The 19,014-nt window shown below is 37.1% G+C and overlaps 1 protein-coding gene across 1 annotated transcript in view; it reads left to right on the top strand.

Moving 5' to 3' along the window:
• Nucleotides 1-4,654, top strand: part of LOC149299898 (ATP-binding cassette sub-family C member 4-like) — a 99,447-nt gene extending 94,793 nt beyond the window's left edge. Inside the window, exons 30-31 of the mRNA XM_089485851.1 lie at nucleotides 2,334-2,468; nucleotides 4,565-4,654. Coding sequence (XP_089341977.1) covers nucleotides 2,334-2,468; nucleotides 4,565-4,654 — 225 coding nt within the window. The remainder of the gene's footprint in view (nucleotides 1-2,333; nucleotides 2,469-4,564) is intronic.
• Nucleotides 4,655-19,014: the final 14,360 nt, after the last annotated feature.

Here is a 19,014-nt window from a genome sequence, read left to right as displayed (position 1 = left end):
GACTGTCCCGGCGAGACTGGGCCTTCTGAGAGGTATGATGTTATACTGGAAAGGAGAGAAAAGAACATAACATTAAGTTGCACCAAATTGGAATGTCAAATTATCAGATGTCTTAATTATAGTGAGGGTAGATAAAACAGATAAAAGTACTTCTAAATGCTTCAAAGACAGTCACTGAGATTTATGAGCCTTAATTACAGATTATGAGTTTCAACTTTAACCCAGGCCAAAGCACACAGTTACACTTACTGGCCTAAGAGGCAGATGCAAAAAATGGTTTTTGATTCCTTTTTATGTTTATGTAGAAATGCAAATGAAGGTGTGAAGTTAAGTGAATCACGGTTGTGGAATCCAGCTTACACCATGTGTGCCAGCAGCTGGCAACCACTAGCAAGTGCTCAAGATAATTTAATTCTGTTCTTTGTGTTTAGGTGCTTGTTGGTAACTAGAACTTCTTTAGCAGCGGCCTTTCTGGTAAATGTAAACATTAAAGGGATATCGGACTATTGGTTTGCACATTTACTACAATGAGTTGAAAGATTTATGACTTATTTGCATTTCAAAGGGCTAACGCTCTGCAAAATGACTGAACTGGATCTTAAGGGGACAGTTTACTGGTCCTAAGGGCCACATTAAAGAAGAATGTATGGTAGAGTTCTCTGCATATTTAAATACACATTTTTCTGAAACAAAAAAAGCACTTACCTGAGGTACAAAGTGCGGACCCAACTGTTCTTTGGGTCCATGGTCTGATGATTCCTGCCACTGACTGTCAGGAAAGCGCTTCCATTGAAACCATGCTCGCCAGGGTCTGAGCAGACCTCCCTGTGCTGAGTAAGTATATCGCGTGCAAGGAAGCGTGCTCGGCTGAAATCATCTTCTGCACCCGAAAATAGTGGAAAACAGGCAAAGGTACAAGTGCAGAATCCCCCTATGCATTTGCAAAGGGGACACAATAGAATGTTAAAGGGATGTCTCAGCTATCAGGTGCATTAAAGTGTCCCTTTAATATATAGTTACACATCTGAAACATTCTAGAAATGTAATTTGACAATGAATTGTACACCATATATCACCAATGTTCTATTTACCTAGGATGTAGTAGGGACAGTCCATCAACTTGTTGCTCCCCTCTTTTCCTGTTAATGCCTGTATATCCATAATTAACTTGTGTTGTACAAATTCCCATTACTTGATAATGTCCGCTGAATACCCCAAAACCCCATACCCTGTTTGAACCAGTCCTTGACGAAAAGTCCTAACTATTATTAGGGGTATGTGGAAGTGTAATGGTACTTAACAAAATAAAGTGCTATGTACAAAACCAAGGTTAAGAAATCTTAGTGGTGGCCTTGCATATGTAGAATATGATTTTGGTAGATTTACTAAAATATGAAAAAATTATATTTTGGGATGGATATATTGTTGAATTAAAGCTGCAAACAGGACAAAGTAGTCACTCCCGGTAAAGATTAACCTTTGTCAAAAGTGTATATTTTAAAATTGCTAATACAAGAAAAACATCTGATAAAATCCATAATTAGATTTTAGATTAGCCATTGCATCCCCTTGACCCTAATCCTATAACTCATTTGTGTCTGCAATATCGGATAGTAATGTGAAAGAAAAAGAAAATGATACATTTTGAATGGTTATGTATTTTTGGAATAACATGGTCTAACAGCCTTTTTTAATGGTCTATTTAAATCGCTTGATTTTTTTAAACTTCCACCATGTTTTAAGAGTTTCTGTGCAATGCATTAAAATTGAACTGAACTCCTGTGTTAATTTTTCCTTGCATGTGGCATATTTATGTTGCCACTACCAATGTGTGCCAACTCGTATTTTGTGACTTGACGGAGTTACTGTTTCCCCAGCATAATTCACATGCAGTTAACCCAGTATTCTCTGTAGTTCCGACGCTCTGTATGTGAAGCCACAGTATTGTTATAAATACACACACTTTGCATCTTGTAACATGCGCTTTGTATAAGGACGATTGATGCCATCTGTGGCATAACTGTTCACATGTGATGCAATCAGCGCCACAATCTGATCCCCAAAAAGCTTCAAGGCCATGAAAACTAGCATCATGGGTAGGTGAGTATTTGTGTGAAACATAGATACAATGATAGTTACTACAAATATTACACATGAAGGAACCATAGGACAAAAATATCTAGAAGTATGGTGGGTGTACCTTTTTAAGTTTTTGGACAAGAACATGCATTCTTCCGTAAAGCTGTGTTAACCTGCGATGCTGAGATACACAGACAATGTTTAGTTTTGTTTTTGTTTTTTTTGTCATTAAGCCACATTCCGTTACTTCACAGGTGTTGGATTCGGGAAGAGTGAAAGAATATGACGCGCCACATATTCTGCTTCAAAATAAAGAGTCCCTTTTCTACAGCATGGTGCAGCAGGTGGGAAAGGCGGAAGCTGCAGCACTAGCACATGCAGCCAAAGAGGTGAGTAGTCTGTAACAAAGCTAATGGGTCATAGGTGATTATAATAATTATAATCGCATCTTGCTGCATAACTGCTAAAATATGGGAACGGAAGCTTCATTGCTAAAAAAAATGACCGTACTCAACTGCCTTTTAGAAGGCTTTAAAATTCAAAACTGCTCCTTGTAAACTTGATTCCAAACCTTTTAAGACTCAGTAAACACTAACCATAAGATTAGGTCTCTATATAAAATACAAGAATTAATAATTGCTAAATTTGCAACTCCGACACCTTGAGTTTACTCTGAGTTGAGATCTTAAATTCAGCACCCATTGGAAAACAATCTTCCGCACCCCTCAGCGGGATGTTCTTCTAAACTCTTGAGTATGTTTGTTAAACTTGGAGATTAAGCATTTTTATCTTAAATATTCTAAGTGAATGTGGTGGGTAAATCATTGAACTTTCTTATAGTTTTTACTGAATGGCCTCCCTGTGTTATTAAGTGAATACACCCGTAGATGTATAACTATGAACAATTCTTATGGACCTGCACAACTAAGTATCTTGAATACATCTGAACATAGAACTTGGCAGCAGATAAGAACTGTTTGGCACATATAGTCTGCCCAGTTCTCCGGACGTAAGACTCGGGTCTTAATCACTCATTGGTCTTGTCTTTAGATTAAGGATAGCCCTATGCCCATCCCATGCATGTTTAAAATCCTTTTACTATATTAGCCTCTACCAATTCTTATGGCTATTCCTTTCATCAAGCTTTTATCAACCACCCTCTCAGTAATGTAAAGCTCCCCTGCATTACAACATTATTCAGCACAACAGAGGCGATGGTATATTCAAGGCAAACCTTGACTTGGTAGAAATCAAAGATGACAAAGATTAGTCAGGGTCATTATGTTTCGTTCTGTCTCTTAAACATATTCTGCAGGCTGTGCACTATACATTAGCTGATCCATTGTCATTTAATTTTCAATTTCTTTCAGCACAGCTTGTTCAGAATGCCTAATGTATACAGCATATAAAGAAATCACATCAACCCAACACATAAAGCATATTATTGTCAAATAAACATCACTTTATGGCAGTTAATCTATTCATATACTGTAAACATATTTCTAGAGCTGCGTACATTTTATTTTTGGTCCGAATCATGGCAGATGTCAGCTTTTCCAGATTGCATTTTCTTTTTGAAAGCCCTAAACAAAACTTTTCGCATTCATCTGCAGAGGATGAAAATTGCATTTGAAGTCCCTTTTTCACCCACACAGTTAGAGATAAGAGCACACAAGTCTTGACATTATTTCATTTTGTTATGCGCATCTGTCAAAGTACCGAGATACGATACAGCGCCTAAAAACCTCTGATTGTGGGACACTGAAACTTGACAGCGTTTCATTGCCTTTATGTTCTGATTATACATTTATCAGGAATGCTGTATCTTTTCTAGTTCAGCTAGAAATCAGGGAGAATTCAAAATGTGAAAAGCAAAGCAAAAAAAAAACCCTTTCCTATTATTTAGTATCATCTTACATTTTAAAGAAGTTGCCTGGATGAGTCTTTGTTAAAGCTTGAGCCTCCAGTTTCATTATTGTCACATACTATCCATCGATCACATTTCTATGGGCCTTATAACTGCTCTGCAGTACAAATTAAACACGGTGATATTTCAAATACATGTACCTTGAACTTTCAATGCTTGTCAATCACGGTTTGTAAAATATAGGGATTACATCCTGATATTAACATCTAAAGTCATTGTGTTTGGTTTTATATGTGAAAATGAGAAACCTTTTTTTTTTTTTTTTTTTTTGCTGACGCCAGATCCTCCATACCATGTTTAATTTATCGTGGTGTTTTTGAGTTTGCAAAGTGATTCTCGCTTATCAGTGCAATGTAGTGATGGTTTATATCTATTGAGAGTCTAGAAAAATCTGTTTTATTGACAATGAATTCAGTCCTTCTCTCATTGTTAGGAGGATCAGGTAGTTGATTTGAGTCACACAAATTTATTCTTTTTTTTCTTTCTGATTTTATGTCAATCTATATTTCTTCTCTCATATGCAATTTATATATTAATAATATTTGTTCTTTTTTCCAGGCTTACTTGAATAAAAGCCACCAAAAAGACAGACAGAACAGCTCTAAAGGCGATGGTGAACCATTCATTATATTTGAAACGGCTCTGTAATAGCATATTTACTTGCTTACAAGCCAACTGCGCGACTGTGGCACTAAACCTAACTGGTGCATTGGATTGTTGTCTTTGTATACTTAAAGGGTCTTTCGAATTGCCAATATTTTCACATCTGTCTTATTAGAGACATAATTGCAGTATTGAAGAATTATAATGTGCTGTGTGGATGGCATGGGAATATTGAGCAGCACCACTCATCCAAGTATCTAGATGGTACCACTTATTCACGAATGTGGACATGGTTTTGTGCCTTCTGCCATATGTCTTAAGGAATGGAACACCTGCACCATGCTTTTAACTGGTTGTGTCAAGCTTTTACTTCCGCCCATTGTTGTCAGTAGTGTTGGTGAGTTAGTTAAAGGGGGCAAAATCCCTTGGTTACTGCTTGGCCGACTCGTATAACATACAGAAAACATTCTGAGAATTGCAGGCATTATCAATATTATAATAATATCTATTATTATAATGCATTAATATTCAATTATTTAAAGATATGCCACTGTCATAAGATTGAAATACCATACCAAAAAAGCATTAGTAACAGATATATTATTGATGTATAGTCTTCACTTTGCCAATATTCTAGTGGTGAATACAAAGAATGTCTTAAAGAGATGTTCTATTTGAATTACTGTTTACCAAAATCCTCATACTTGTCCCTTTTCAACTACATTATCAATACCGAAAGCAACATTAAACCCACCAAGGTATTTAACCTATACAAATAGAAATATCTTCAGAATTTCTCAGGTCCATTTATTATAATTGCAGTAAATATATTCTGCAGCTTTGTGAAATCCATTTGTGCCTTAACCCCTTAAGGACCAGGCTGATTTTTTATTTTTTTTGTACCCTTTGTGACCAAGGCTGTTTTTAACACTTTTGCAGTGCTTGTGTTTAGCTGTAATTTTCTCCTCTCCCATTTAGTAAACCCATACAAGTTATATATTGTTGTTTTCAGGACAAGAAGGGCATTCTTCAGATACAATTTTTGATCGTATCTAATTTTCTATAAAAAGAAAAATAATAAAATATGATGAACAATTGAAAAAACACTTTTCTCACTTTTATTTGAAAAATCTTTTACTCATCTAAAAAAAAACAACTAATGAAAACAACCTTCTCAATAGATTCTACTATTTGTCCTGCGTTTAGAAACACCCAATGTTTTTATGTTTTTTGCTTTTTTCTGCAAGTTATTGGGCAATAAGTAGGTAGCATTTTGCTATTTCAAAACCATTTTTTCCAAATCTGGTAATTCTGCCCCATGTCCTATTTCGGGTATCTTTGAAACCAGCCAATGGAATTTACCCCATCAAACCATATATTTTTTTAAAACTAGACACCCCAAGGTATGTCAAATGCTGTTATTTTAACCCTTTCCATGCATGCATGTACAGCTCCTGGTATATGTCACAGCCAAACACAATATGTCTTCAACATATCCTGAGTACATTACCCCCCCCCCCCCGTGCATGGATTTGTCAGGTTGTTTGAGAGATAAAATGCCACATTTGGGAAGTTCACATTTTTTTTTTTTTAAACTTGGACCTTTGACATCTAGTCTTACTGCCCCGTGTCCTAATAGGGCCATCTTTGAAGCTGGCTAATTCAATTTACCCCATCAAACCATATATTTTTGAAAACTAGACACCCCAAGGTATTTCAAATGCTGGTATTTTAACCCTTTCCTTGCACGAGATTTTACCACCAGCCTTTGCCAAAGTGTGTGGCAGTCATTTAAAAAAAAATAAAAAAAATTCCAGACAAATTGTACTTCAGGTATGAACTTATAGCTCCTGGTATATGCCACTATCAAATAACACCCCAATATGCATGGTTTGTAGGGTTTTTGGGAGGTAAAACCCCACATTTGGGAAGTGCGCATTTTTTTTTTATTTTTTTTTTTTTTAACTTGGAGCTTGGACACCCCAGGGTATTTAAAATGCTGCTTTTAACCCTTTCCATGCACTAACTTTACCACCAGCCTTTGTCAAAATTTGTGTGCTTTTTTCACACATTGTGTCCCGTTGATGGTGCTTTTAAAATGGGCATCCGCCGCCATACAGTGTATGGTGGACATTGGAGGGACCAGACATGGCCCCTGATGCCAATCTCAGTGTTGCTGAATGCCTTGATATCAAGGCATTACAGCAACACCGTTCAGGCAAAGAAAGCGATTGTAAATCTCTTAAAGTTCTAAGCTTGTTTAATGCCAAACTTAGTCATTGATCATTAAGGGGTTAAACTATCTGGATACAACTTGTATAATGTTTACTTTGGTATGTTGTTTTTAATGAAAACATTTCTGAAATTCAGATTACTCCATTTTTATAGGTTGTCATGTAAAAATAACTCCAGATATATTTAGTATGGGATGTAGATATTACAGATAGATACTTTTGTGAATTTTAGAAAGGGATTTATTTATCAATTATTTCATCTCACTGACTTAAAAGGGAACTCCCTAAACAATTAATGCATATAAAAGTGCTTTGTAATTATATTGAATGGACGCATTGGTCGCATATGTGGACAAAGGAGGTCTAACTACTCCCCCATAACACTCGCCAAGCCACTGCTGGAGCTGTTTGTCCAAACACATTTCCTACATGTCATATAGCCATGGGGATGGAGGCAAATGTATATGGGGGGTGGGGGTCTGCAGAACCCTAGAAGAATTTGCAAGGAGACACCAGAAAAAATTAAAGTAGCTTCTCAGCTATAATGTGGATTAAAGTACATATGACGGCTGCAGTGCCCATTTAACTATGCCTTATGAAACATTTGTTCTGCCGTAATGGGTTAATTGACTGTGCATAATGTCAGTGTGATGAAATTCAAACATGTTAGCTCTTTATCAGTACATTATTCAGGACCAATTTGGCCCATCAGTTTAATACAGCCCCACAATCCTTTTTTGTAGAAAAAGTGTATTGACATTTTGCTATAGTTTGATTTAAGGTTTCTGTCTTCTCGTAAAGTCCTGTTGTATTTGAAGAAACAAGCTGTTAACGTTATTATTTATCCCTGAATTGTAATTAATGTATTACAAATTGAAACAAAAAAATTAGTCTCTTTGGATTAACACTAAATTCTGGGATAATTGTGCACTTGGCAGCCATCTGAGGAATGTATATATTCCATCTATGGTCTGGATGTAGCTCCTTGTAATGTAAATATAAATGTGTATTAATTTTAAAAATGTTGCTGGTATCGGTAACACTGCACCATTTTTGATTACGGAGGAGAAAATGTTTGCATCCAATTCCATCAAACAAGCCAACTAGAGTTGGGCCAACTGTAGTTAAGCCAGTTGTAAGTTGATTGGGTTTTCTTTTTAAAGCCAATCTTTTAATTTTGTGGTTTTTGCCTGAATGTGCCTTATATGATATTATTTTTATATTTTTTTTATTTGCCCAGATATAGCAAACTGTTCCGTATTGAACAGTTTATTCTACAGGGAATTTCTAAATATGCATATTCTATATTCGAGTACGTATCAAGACAATGTTCTCATAGATAAAATGCTGCAGAGATGTAAAGAAAATATAACCATATTTTTTTTTTTTTTATTAAATACACATGTGGAGATTATTAATTTATTACAAATAGTAGTATGTGGAATGTTATTTCATTACATCACTTGCTTATCAAAACTTTTTTGTAGGGCTAAACCGCCATCCTTGAATTTTAAGCTGTAGTTTTCAGTAACAATAGCAGCAGCATTAGCGATTGAATACTGGCTGTATTTAAGGTATCGCCTAAGAACCAAAGTGGTGAAATATAAAAAAAAAAATGCAACGCCAAAATGAAATTTTTTTATTTAATCTCGTTAGAACACTCCTTACAACTTGTGTGAATTTAAAGTGCTGAAACCATATGGCTGAGTGTAATCAAACTGTAGGATTATTTCTGGCTGGAAATAACCTCCATGTCCCAGCAGTGGTGTTACTTTGTGTCATTATGAAGGGATACAAGATCACATTTTCTTCTGCCAACATGATGTCTTCCACCCCAATAAGCTCAAATATCATGAATCATTTAAATGGTCATTGCCTAGTAAATAGATTAGCATTTTTTTTTTATTCGTAACAGCTTCAAATTTTGCATTCAAATAATTTAGTTTCTCATGTTATGCTTTAGTAAACCTTATGTAAAGTAACAATACATTCTAGTTTATTATGTTGGATACTTCTTTTGTTATAGCATACATTATCATGGATTGAAAGTATGGTTGTCTATACTACACTTGTCAAAAGTTACTGGGTTGTAATATTTCATTTATGTCTTAAAGACTAAAATGGTAATGACTTAATGTAAATGGGCATTATTCATGCAAGGTGCAACAATATTTATTTTGAAGAAAATGTATGAAGGCGCGATGCTGTCCCATATACCAATTTGTATCCATGTCTAAAAGAAAATACTATAAAACATTTTTCCCAAATGTGTGTAGTGTTTTTTGTTGTAAACATTGTCTGGCTTTCTTCACTTTGTTTGTAGAATGTGAGATAGTAAAATATAAGTACAGAATCTGCTGGTGCTCTATAAATAAGATATAATGAATCCGTGTTGACATTTTAAGAGGACAGTAACCTCCGTGGGGCAAGGGGGGCAGCTACCCCATTGCACCACAAGGTAATGGGTGCTCCTGAGACAGCTGTTTTTTGGGGGTGCTGCTAAGATGACCAGTACATACGCAAAGAATTTGCAGTAAACATATTTCATACATAAAGCAAATATATACAGAGCACTCCACTAATATTGGCACCTTTGGTAAATATAAACAAAGGAGGCTGTGAAAAAATTGTCTTTATTGTTTAAAGTTTTGATCTTTTCTTCAAAAGATACGCAAAAAATCTTTGCTCATATTTACCAAGACTGCCAATATCGGTGGAGGGCACTGTCCATGCTATTTAAAACAGATATTTTAGATGAAAATACTGGTGATTCAATCAAACTATGTGGCCATATATTGCTTTGCAACAAAACTACCTCAATTGAGTCCTGTCTAATTACAATATGGTAGTATTGTATACCCTGAAGCTGACTGGTATAAATTTATACTCTCCAGTAATTTGTACCCTCTTTTAGTCCCTTTTATCAGACATTTGTCCAGGGAGAAGTTCTGCTAGCCCATAGGTTTCGTTACAACTTAAAATATGAACAAAGAGTAAGTGAGTACTCATCTAGCCAGCATATCAATACATTTGGGGGCTCACCAGTTCATAGGAACTCACCCTTTATTATTAGTAGTAGTAGTATCAGATTAACAATAACTTTTCAACAATATATATTTTTTTTAAATAGTTCTAGTTTTTGCATAGAAGACTAATGGATTTGCCATAAGGAGTATCCAGTCGGTGCTGAACAAAAAGTTGTTTGGAAGTAAGTGAGATGAAATTCATTTTAGGTCAAAACTAAAACTACATTATTGTGTTTTATGTTTAAGATTTTTTTTCCATGGGACTTCCCCTTAAGGGCCAGACTGGGTATAAAACCCAGCCCTGGAAATAATTGAATATTAGTTCTATATTTCATAGTGCTCTTATTGTGCACGCTGCACAATAATGTCCCAGCCCCAATATTTTTTTTTGCTCAAAATAGGGACAAACAAACCATGCATTTTAAAGTATATCTGAAGAACATAAATAAGTTACATATTGAATCTAATTCCTAATATTACTTTGACTTGTGACATGATGTAATGGGTTGGGACCACCTTGGAGGGGACAGGTATAAAATTAACTATTTAAATTTTATTCACATTACTGGAAATAAAGTTCTATCAAATAGCAATGACTACCAATGAGAAGGACTTGGTAACAGTGCACAATGCCAGCAAGCAGCTGCAAGGGCCAGTAAGGTTTTGGCATGCATAAAATTAGGTATTGATTCATGGGAGGAGGATATCATCTTGCCTCTTTACAGGTCAATGGTAAGACCTTACCTTGAATATGTGGTACAGTTCTGGGCACCGGATATTAAAAAGGACATCATGGAACTAGACGTGCAAAGGAGGGCTACAAAATTAATAAGGGGATTGGAAGATACTAGTTATAAAGAGAGACTAAAAAAGTTAAAATTGTATACACTGGAAAAACGATAACATTATATAAATATATGCCGGACCAATGTAAAGAGCTCTTCAGTGACCTGTTCATTAACAGAAATGTACAAAGAACAAAAGGTCACCCTGTGAGACTGGAAGAACGGAGATTTCATAGACAACAAAGGAAGGGATTCTTTACAGTGAGGACAATAAAGGTATGGAATTCTCTGCCAAGGGATGTGGTGCTATCAAATACATTAGATGCATTCAAAAGGGGTCTGGATATTTTGTTTTGAAAGGCATGACATACAGGGCTATAAAAACAATTAATATTTTAGAGCTTCTTGATCCAAGGAGAAATCCGATTGCCTTTTGGCGTCAAGAAGGAATTTTTTTGGACAGGATATTTGTGCCTCAATTGGCACAAGTGCTACTGCAGCCACAGCCGCACATTATCGAATGGACGCATGCGAGGACTGGCACCTTCTTGCCTTGTGGGCAGGTTAGGCCAAGTGTCCCCTTCCGTCTCTTTCCCTTCCCTTGTTAACTCACATACACACTGGTACACACATATATGTACACATATTCCAATGTACACACATGCATACATACAAATGCTACACATACACACACACTAACACACGTGTATATAATATATATTTTGATGTTAACACATACATGCTTACACGTATAAACTCATGCTAACACACACACTTAGGGAGGGAGTATGAATGTACAGTTGCAAGAAAAACTAAGTGAATCATTTGGAATTACCAGCATTTTATGTATATATACTTCATCTAAATTACAATAATGAACAACACACTCTTGTTAACTAACACACAAATTATTGTATTGTTCTTATCCATATTGAATATGTCATTCAAACATTCACAGTGTGGGTTGGAAAAAGTATGTGAACCCCTAGCATAATCACTTCAAGAAAAGCTAATTGAAGTCAGGAGTTGGCAAACCTGGAGTCCAATCAATAAAACGGGACTGGAGATGTGTTTTAGAGCTACTTTGACATAAACAAAGTTTGCTGTTCTCAAAAATCTGCTTAAGCACATTGTATTTGTCTATACTTGTAACTTAGATGTAGATCTGAACCATTAATGCAGAAAACAAGGTAATTCCAAAGGGTTCACTTACTTTTTCTTTGCACTGTATGCTCTGAGGGCAATTGTGACCCAGTTCCTGAAAACTTTTGGAAGTTGAGGTCCTCTCCAAACGGTAGAGGCCAAGCACTTGCAAGAGCAGAGCTCTTATGTACTTTTATATGAGTATATGTTATATGTGTTCCGATTTTTGTTAACATTAAAATTACAATATTCAAGTGCTATGTAATCTGCTGGTGCTCTATAAAGGAAATGTAATAATAAGGCTGACATTGCAATCACATTTTTGGTTAAAATTGCATGCCTTTGATAAAAACTTCTTTCTTCTTGCTACTTAAAAACAGGTCTTGACAACTAAATTGAGCAGTTTTGGAAAATCACCTCTATTGCCACAGATTGCTGAAAACATACAGAAAATTTATCCTTTTAGGCATGTTATGTTTTGCTCAATTGACATTTATATTGGGTCATGTTAATTGAATCGTGAGGTCACATGACAATATGTGAAGTTACATATAAGTAACTTGGGAAGCTGCACAGGATCTGTTGACATACAGAAAGGAGATGCAAATAACTATCATTGTAATAACAGTCTGTGTGTTCTAGGATTTAATCTAAACACGTGGGTATGGCGCTATATGAATTATATGGGACTAACTGTTTAGCAAACCAAAGATGCTGTGCATTCATAGATGCTTATGTAGTTGTGGAAGCTGTAGTTTTGGCAGCTGGGTGGATTGTACTGGAATGGAATGGCTTGCCACCCGCATGTATTATGATAAAGCAAAAATTAAGAGGCCATTGTGTAATATTATGAGCAAATTTTGGTAAAAAGTATGGTACATTGTGTTAACTGTTTAATATTAATACAATGTACACTTTTCTACTATTTAGGGCTTATACCTGTCATCAAAGCTCTAACGATAATGACCTGTGCCCGGAGTCTTTGCCATTTTGTGGAGTAATATAGCGAATAATGAAGACAAATTTGTTGAGAAAGAGAAGCGTTTCTGCACCTCGTTTCTTGACAAATCTATCTGTATTATTCTGCCCTGTCTGTGCCATTCTGCAAGATGGTGGAAAAAAAGGGAAAGCCTCTCTCTCCTGTTTCGCCTATCGGGGTAGAGGATTTGGCCAGAGGCTCTGGCATTTTGTGGACATTAAAAAAAAAACTGAAATCACAATGACACAAGAGATTGCTCCTGTTATTATTTATTGATTTATATAACAATCATATTCCGCTGTACTGGACAATGGGTATACCGGTAGTGCATGACCTTACAATGTGGACTTTCACAAACACTAGGCGTGGGTACATATACAGCTTGCTGGTTGCTTTAATTACATGTGATTCTTTAGGCACATTATAGAAGAAAGTTTCAAACATATACAGATAAAATTCTGTACATGATTTATTTAAAAAAAAAATCATTTAGAGATTACATTATCTGTGATATCTTAACAGTAAATAAACACTATTTGAATAGAGACCTGATGCAATTCCAAAGTGATGCAAGCCTGGGAATTTAAATGGCCTGAAGAAAAATTCTTGTCACCTGCCAAAAAATCAGTGTTTGGGAGAGTCTGCATACTGCGCTGAACATCTTATCTGTGTTCTATTTCATGTAGTTAGTTAAAGCTAAGAAAAACATTGCAGGGAAGGATCATGTCCGTTAAAAAAAAAAAAAAAAAGTGTGAATATCCCCTCTTGTAAGAATTTTGTCTGATAAAGTAAAAGATTGTGTGAAGTTTGTAACACGGTATGCATTCTATCAAATTGTAAGCTTCACACTATCAGTAAGGAGTGATCTCAAAAACTCTGTATTTGTCTCAGAGAGAATATAGTCCAACCAGGTGTGAGATGAATTTTAATAGACCAAAGTTTATAGGTATGGTATAAAGAGACAAATGTTCTAGCTTCAGACCTGTGTCTTGTTAGAATTTGTGGATATTGGTCTCTAGTAAATCCAGCTGTACTACGTCGAGAATTACCTAAAGTTAATTTACTTTGTGTATGCATTAATAGAGTTAATCTGCTTTGTGAACCCTTTCCACCAAGCATTATGCCGTTTTCTAGATGTGTGAGTATAGCATATGGATCATGTCTTTGGCACATATAACTACAGCCACATAGAGCATACAGTATCTCACAAAAGTGAGTACACCCCTCACATTTTTGTAAATATTTTATTATATCTTTTCATGTGACAACACTGAAGATATGACTCTGCTACAATGTAAAGTAGTAAGTGTACAGCCTGTATAACAGTGTAAATGTGCTGTCCCCTCAAAATAACTCAACACATAGTCATTAATGTCTAAACCTTGGAAAAAAAGTGAGTACACCCCTAAGTGGAAATGTCCGAATTGTGCCCAAAGTCTCAATATTTTGTGTGGCCACCATTATTTTCTAGCACTGCCTTAACCCTCTTGGGCATAGAGTTCACCAGAGCGTCACAGGTTGCCACTGGAGTCCTCTTCCACTCCTCCATGACAACATCACGGAGCTGGTGGATGTTAGAGACCTTGCGCTCCCCCACCTTCCATTTAAGGATGCCCCACAGATGCTCAATAGGGTTTAGGTCTGGAGACATGCTTGGCCAGTCCATCATCTTTACCCTCAGTTTCTTTAACAAGGCAGTGGTCGTCTTGGAGGTGTGTTTGGGGTCTTTATCATGTTGGAATACTGCGCTGTGGCCCGGTCTCCGAAGGGAGGGGATCATGCTCTGCTTCAGTATGTCACAGCACATGTTGGCATTCATGATTCCTTCAATGAACCGTAGCTCCCCATACCGGCAGCACTCATGCAGGCCCAGACTATGACACTCCCACCACCATGACTGTGCAAGACACACTTGTACTCCTCAACTGGTTGCCGCCGCACACGCTTGACACCCACCATCTGAACCAAATAAGTTTATCTTGGTCTCATCGTACCACAGGACATGGTTCCAGTAATCATGTCCTTAGTCTGCTTATCTTCAGCAAACTGCGGGCTTTCTTGTGCATCATCTTTAGAAGAGGCTTCGTTCTGGGACGACAGCCATGCAGACCATTTTGATCCAGTGTGCAGCGTATGGTCTGAGCACTGACAGGCTGACACCCCCCCCCCTTTAACCTCTGCAGCACTCATACATCTATTTCGCTGAGCATGTGCACTCAACTTCTTTGGTCGACCATGGCGAGGCCTGTTCTGAGTGGAACCAGTCCTGTGAAACCGCTGTATGGTCTTGCCCACCGTGCTGCTGCTCAGTTTCAGGATCTTGGCAATCTTCTTATAGCCTAGGCCATCTTTATGTAGAGCATACTCAGAGAGTTCTTTGCCATGAGGTGCCATGTTGAACTTCCATTGACAAGTATGAGAGAGTGGGAAATTGATACACACACCTGCTCCCCATTCACACCTGAGACCTTGTAACACTAGCGAGTCACATGACACTAGGGAGGAAAAATTGCTAATTTGGACATTTCCACTTAGGGGTGTACTCACTTTTGTTGCCAAGGTTTAGACATTAATGGCTGTGTGTTGAGTTATTTTGAGGGGACAGCAAATTTACACTGTTATACAGGCTGTACACTCAGTAATAATGCACCATGTCACAAAGCTCACATCATCTCCAACTGGTTTCTTGAACATGACAATGAGTTCCCTGTACTCCAATGGCCTCCACAGTCACCACATCTCAATCCAATAGAGCACATTTGGGAAGGGTGGAATCATGGGAGATTCGCATCATGGATGCGCAGCCGACAAATCTGCAGCAACTGTGTGATGCCATCATGTCCATATGGACCAAAATCTCTGAGGAATGTTTCCTTGTAGAAAGTATACCAAGAAAAATGAAGGCAGTTCTGAAGGCAAAAGGGGTCCAAGCCGGTAGAAACAATGTGTTCATAATAAAGTGGCCAGTGAGTGTGTATTGAGTTTACTATTTATTTTTTGATGCTTTAAAAATAATTTTTTTGTTTTGTGAAACTAAGACAAGCATTGTAATAAAGTCTTTAGCTTCAATTAATGCCTCTTATATTTCTCGTTATTAACATACTTTATGATATTCAAGATAAACTGCTTCTCATAACCCTGGGTTGGAAAGATTTGTTTGTTTTTACTTATTGTTATGTGGTCATGTTTCCCCCTTTATATCACCAGCATATCACATACCCTTTTGCCTGGAACTGTTTCTCGGCTAGGACCTGAGCACTTGCCTGCTGACTTTAACCCCTCATAACCCATACACCATTGATCCTACCAGGGCGCTGTTTTGTAGAGTTAACCCACAGATGGTGGAGTACAGACAAGGGGCGGTTCGGAGAGGGAGCTTCCTATGTAACCCCAGTTTCTATGACTTCCAGGAGAGGGGGTTTCAGCCAGCGCGGTCATGGATTGCACGACTGGCGGTCCGTCCCGGGGAAACTTTAAACTGCTACTGGGCTGAGTCCCAACAGCGGATCAGGGCGCTTTTTGGACAGAATATTCTAGGGGCCTCGAGCTATCCATGGGTTTCTTGGGATCGCCCAGAAAACAGTGGTTTGGGGTTATACGGATATTGCGGAGACTGGTGGCCCGAGTATGACGCCAGGCTGTCTGGGCAGGGTATTGTTGTGCTAATGTGATTATGTCCCGTTCATTGTTAGAGTGGAATATAAAAGGCTATGTGTTTCTCAATAAACTGTTGTTGTTCACCTGGACATTAGTCTCGCCTAATGCTTCAGGGACCCGCTATATCACTCATTGTCCATTTCAGGAAAATTACAGCACCGTATTTGGCTACTTCTTGGCGGACACCGCGGATACAGAGTCGGTTCCTGATCCCTTCCTCATAGTATCGTCTAGCGCTGGACGTGCTTAACCAGTTCCAGGAGGAAGCAATGAACATCTGACGGGTGTACCCAGTCGTGGTACACGGCATCCCATCATACTGCCTTCTCTTTGTTTATGGATCAGGATATCTTTTGGATTTTGTATACAGAACATGTATGGGGCCTCCAGAAATATGCTTGATGTTTTCTATTATAGGCTACAGTTTTTAGAATTTTTGTTCAGATTACTACAGGTTTTATGAATATTTTCCACGCTGTTGTTTTTTTCCAGTTGAATCAATTTTACTTTAATAAAAAGTTGTCATTCAACAAAAATTCTACATTATGACAAAGCAACACAATCTCTGACAATAAGTTCATTGCAATGTGCAGGATCTGACAAGTAACATACAGCTTGTCTGGGCTGCTTACTAAAAAAAAATTGATACCTTGCTTAGAATTCAGTTCTTTGGGTGATATCTAATTCTTTCAGTTTAATCTATCCTGAGTGATTCATCTGCTGACTAAAGCCTTTATTGACACTTATAATTGTGTTTGGCAAGAAGAGTACAGGCCTTGTCAGTATTGAGTAACTGACACCACATTTATTTATGTTTTGATGTATTAATAACACATACAAGTATGTACATAAAACATTTATTCTAAAACACTGCAGGCAACTCTTCACAGTATGAGAGTGGTTCTTTATTTGATGGGAACCAATTCTAGGAATATTTAATGTATACATTTTTACAGTCGTAGAGTTGCTTACAGTAGCATAGTATTGTAAAATGATGTCATAGTAAGTTATGAATATGTCAGTTAAAAAATTATTGCAAATATTACAAATGCCCTTCGACTATTACTGTAATTGATACAAATATGCTAAAAGTTGAGACCCTTTACACATTTAGGTGCCAAAAGTGGGACCCATAAGTTGGGCTTACCCGCCGCTTTGCAATGTTCTGAAGCAGAACATTAGGATACGATGTCATATTGTGGCACTCTGCTTCAACATGCTGAGAGGTGGTCTCATTGCTGCTATTGAGGTGGTAAGGTGCTGGTAAGGAGGTATTGGGTGGGAGAGGGTAAAGATGGGAAGATCATAACCCTGCCTCAGTTACATAATACTACACTAAAAAAAAAACCTTTGTCCAAGCAACAAAGTAATACTCACCCCATCACTGTGACAAAATAACTTGCCTACCAACCCAAAAAAACCCACCATGTTAAACAGGAGACTTACCTTTCTACACCGCTATAGCATTATAACCACTGACAGGTGAAGTGAATAACACTTATATAATTGTTATCATGGCACCTGACAGTGGGTGGGATATATTAGCCAGCAAAGTGAACATTTCATCCTCAAAGTTGACATGTTAGAAGCAGGAAAAATGGGCATGCGTAAAGGGTCTGAGCGGCTTTGACAAGGGCCAAACTGTGACACTAGTATTAAAGTGTATCAATACACTGTAATTCTGCTGTTGTACTACACAGCTTCAGAAACAGCCAAAATATTACTGTTTATTAATACATATGTATTTATCCATTATTTATTCCTTTTCTTGTTTCATTAGAAGGGGCATAGCATGATGATACAGTCCAGACATTGTAGAATAACATCGGGTAAATATAGCACTTTTCTTAATCAGCAAAACAGAATTGTGGGAACATGCAAGCAAATAAAAGAAATGAAAGAAAGAAAATGATACCTTCTCGGCTCAACTAAGTGTATCTGTTAGAGGGTAAAGAGAAGCACAAAGCATTAATGTATATATAATATATATAAATTTAATTATGTACAGTGATTACATTTTAACAAAACCCAAGAAAAATTGTCTGTGGAGTTTATGACTTAGCCTTAAAACAAGGTCATCTGAGTGTTCCTACTATAATTTTTCATATCTTAAAAAATGCTCCTCTTGGTAAATCAATGTTAATATGTATTGAAGAAAAAGTCTTGGAAGAGCTATGTACCATTTTAAAACGAGGTATATTAAGGTTAAGTATCATATGACAGGCCTTGATCCTGGTCGATACCTTCTGAAGAACCTCTTAAATTCTAATTCCCAATATTATTTGCCACAGAACATTCTTTTTATTTTTGCAGCGTCTCTGTTGATCTAGGGTAATTAATTACCCTTTAAAATGGTAATGCTGCCTAATTAATTTGAGACAAAGTGCTAAAGCTATGTTTTCTAAACTGTCAATTCTGCACAATTATCTATAGAAATGACAGACTGACAATAAACGGTGAGTGAAATAAAAATCGACTCTTTATTGAAGTTGTTGTCCATGCCTGACAAAAAAAGCTTAATGTGTTAAATTGGAAGCATGGCTTGGCATGAAGAAGAGTCTGTCTAATTAGAGCTTACTTC

This window comes from Sceloporus occidentalis, unplaced genomic scaffold (genome assembly GCF_023333645.1).
Source record: "Sceloporus occidentalis isolate IW3139 unplaced genomic scaffold, rSceOcc1.0.p SCAF_27, whole genome shotgun sequence".
Lineage (NCBI taxonomy): Eukaryota > Metazoa > Chordata > Lepidosauria > Squamata > Phrynosomatidae > Sceloporus > Sceloporus occidentalis.
The sequence above is the reverse complement of the archived record's forward strand: the minus strand, read 5'-3'. Positions and strand labels throughout refer to the sequence as shown.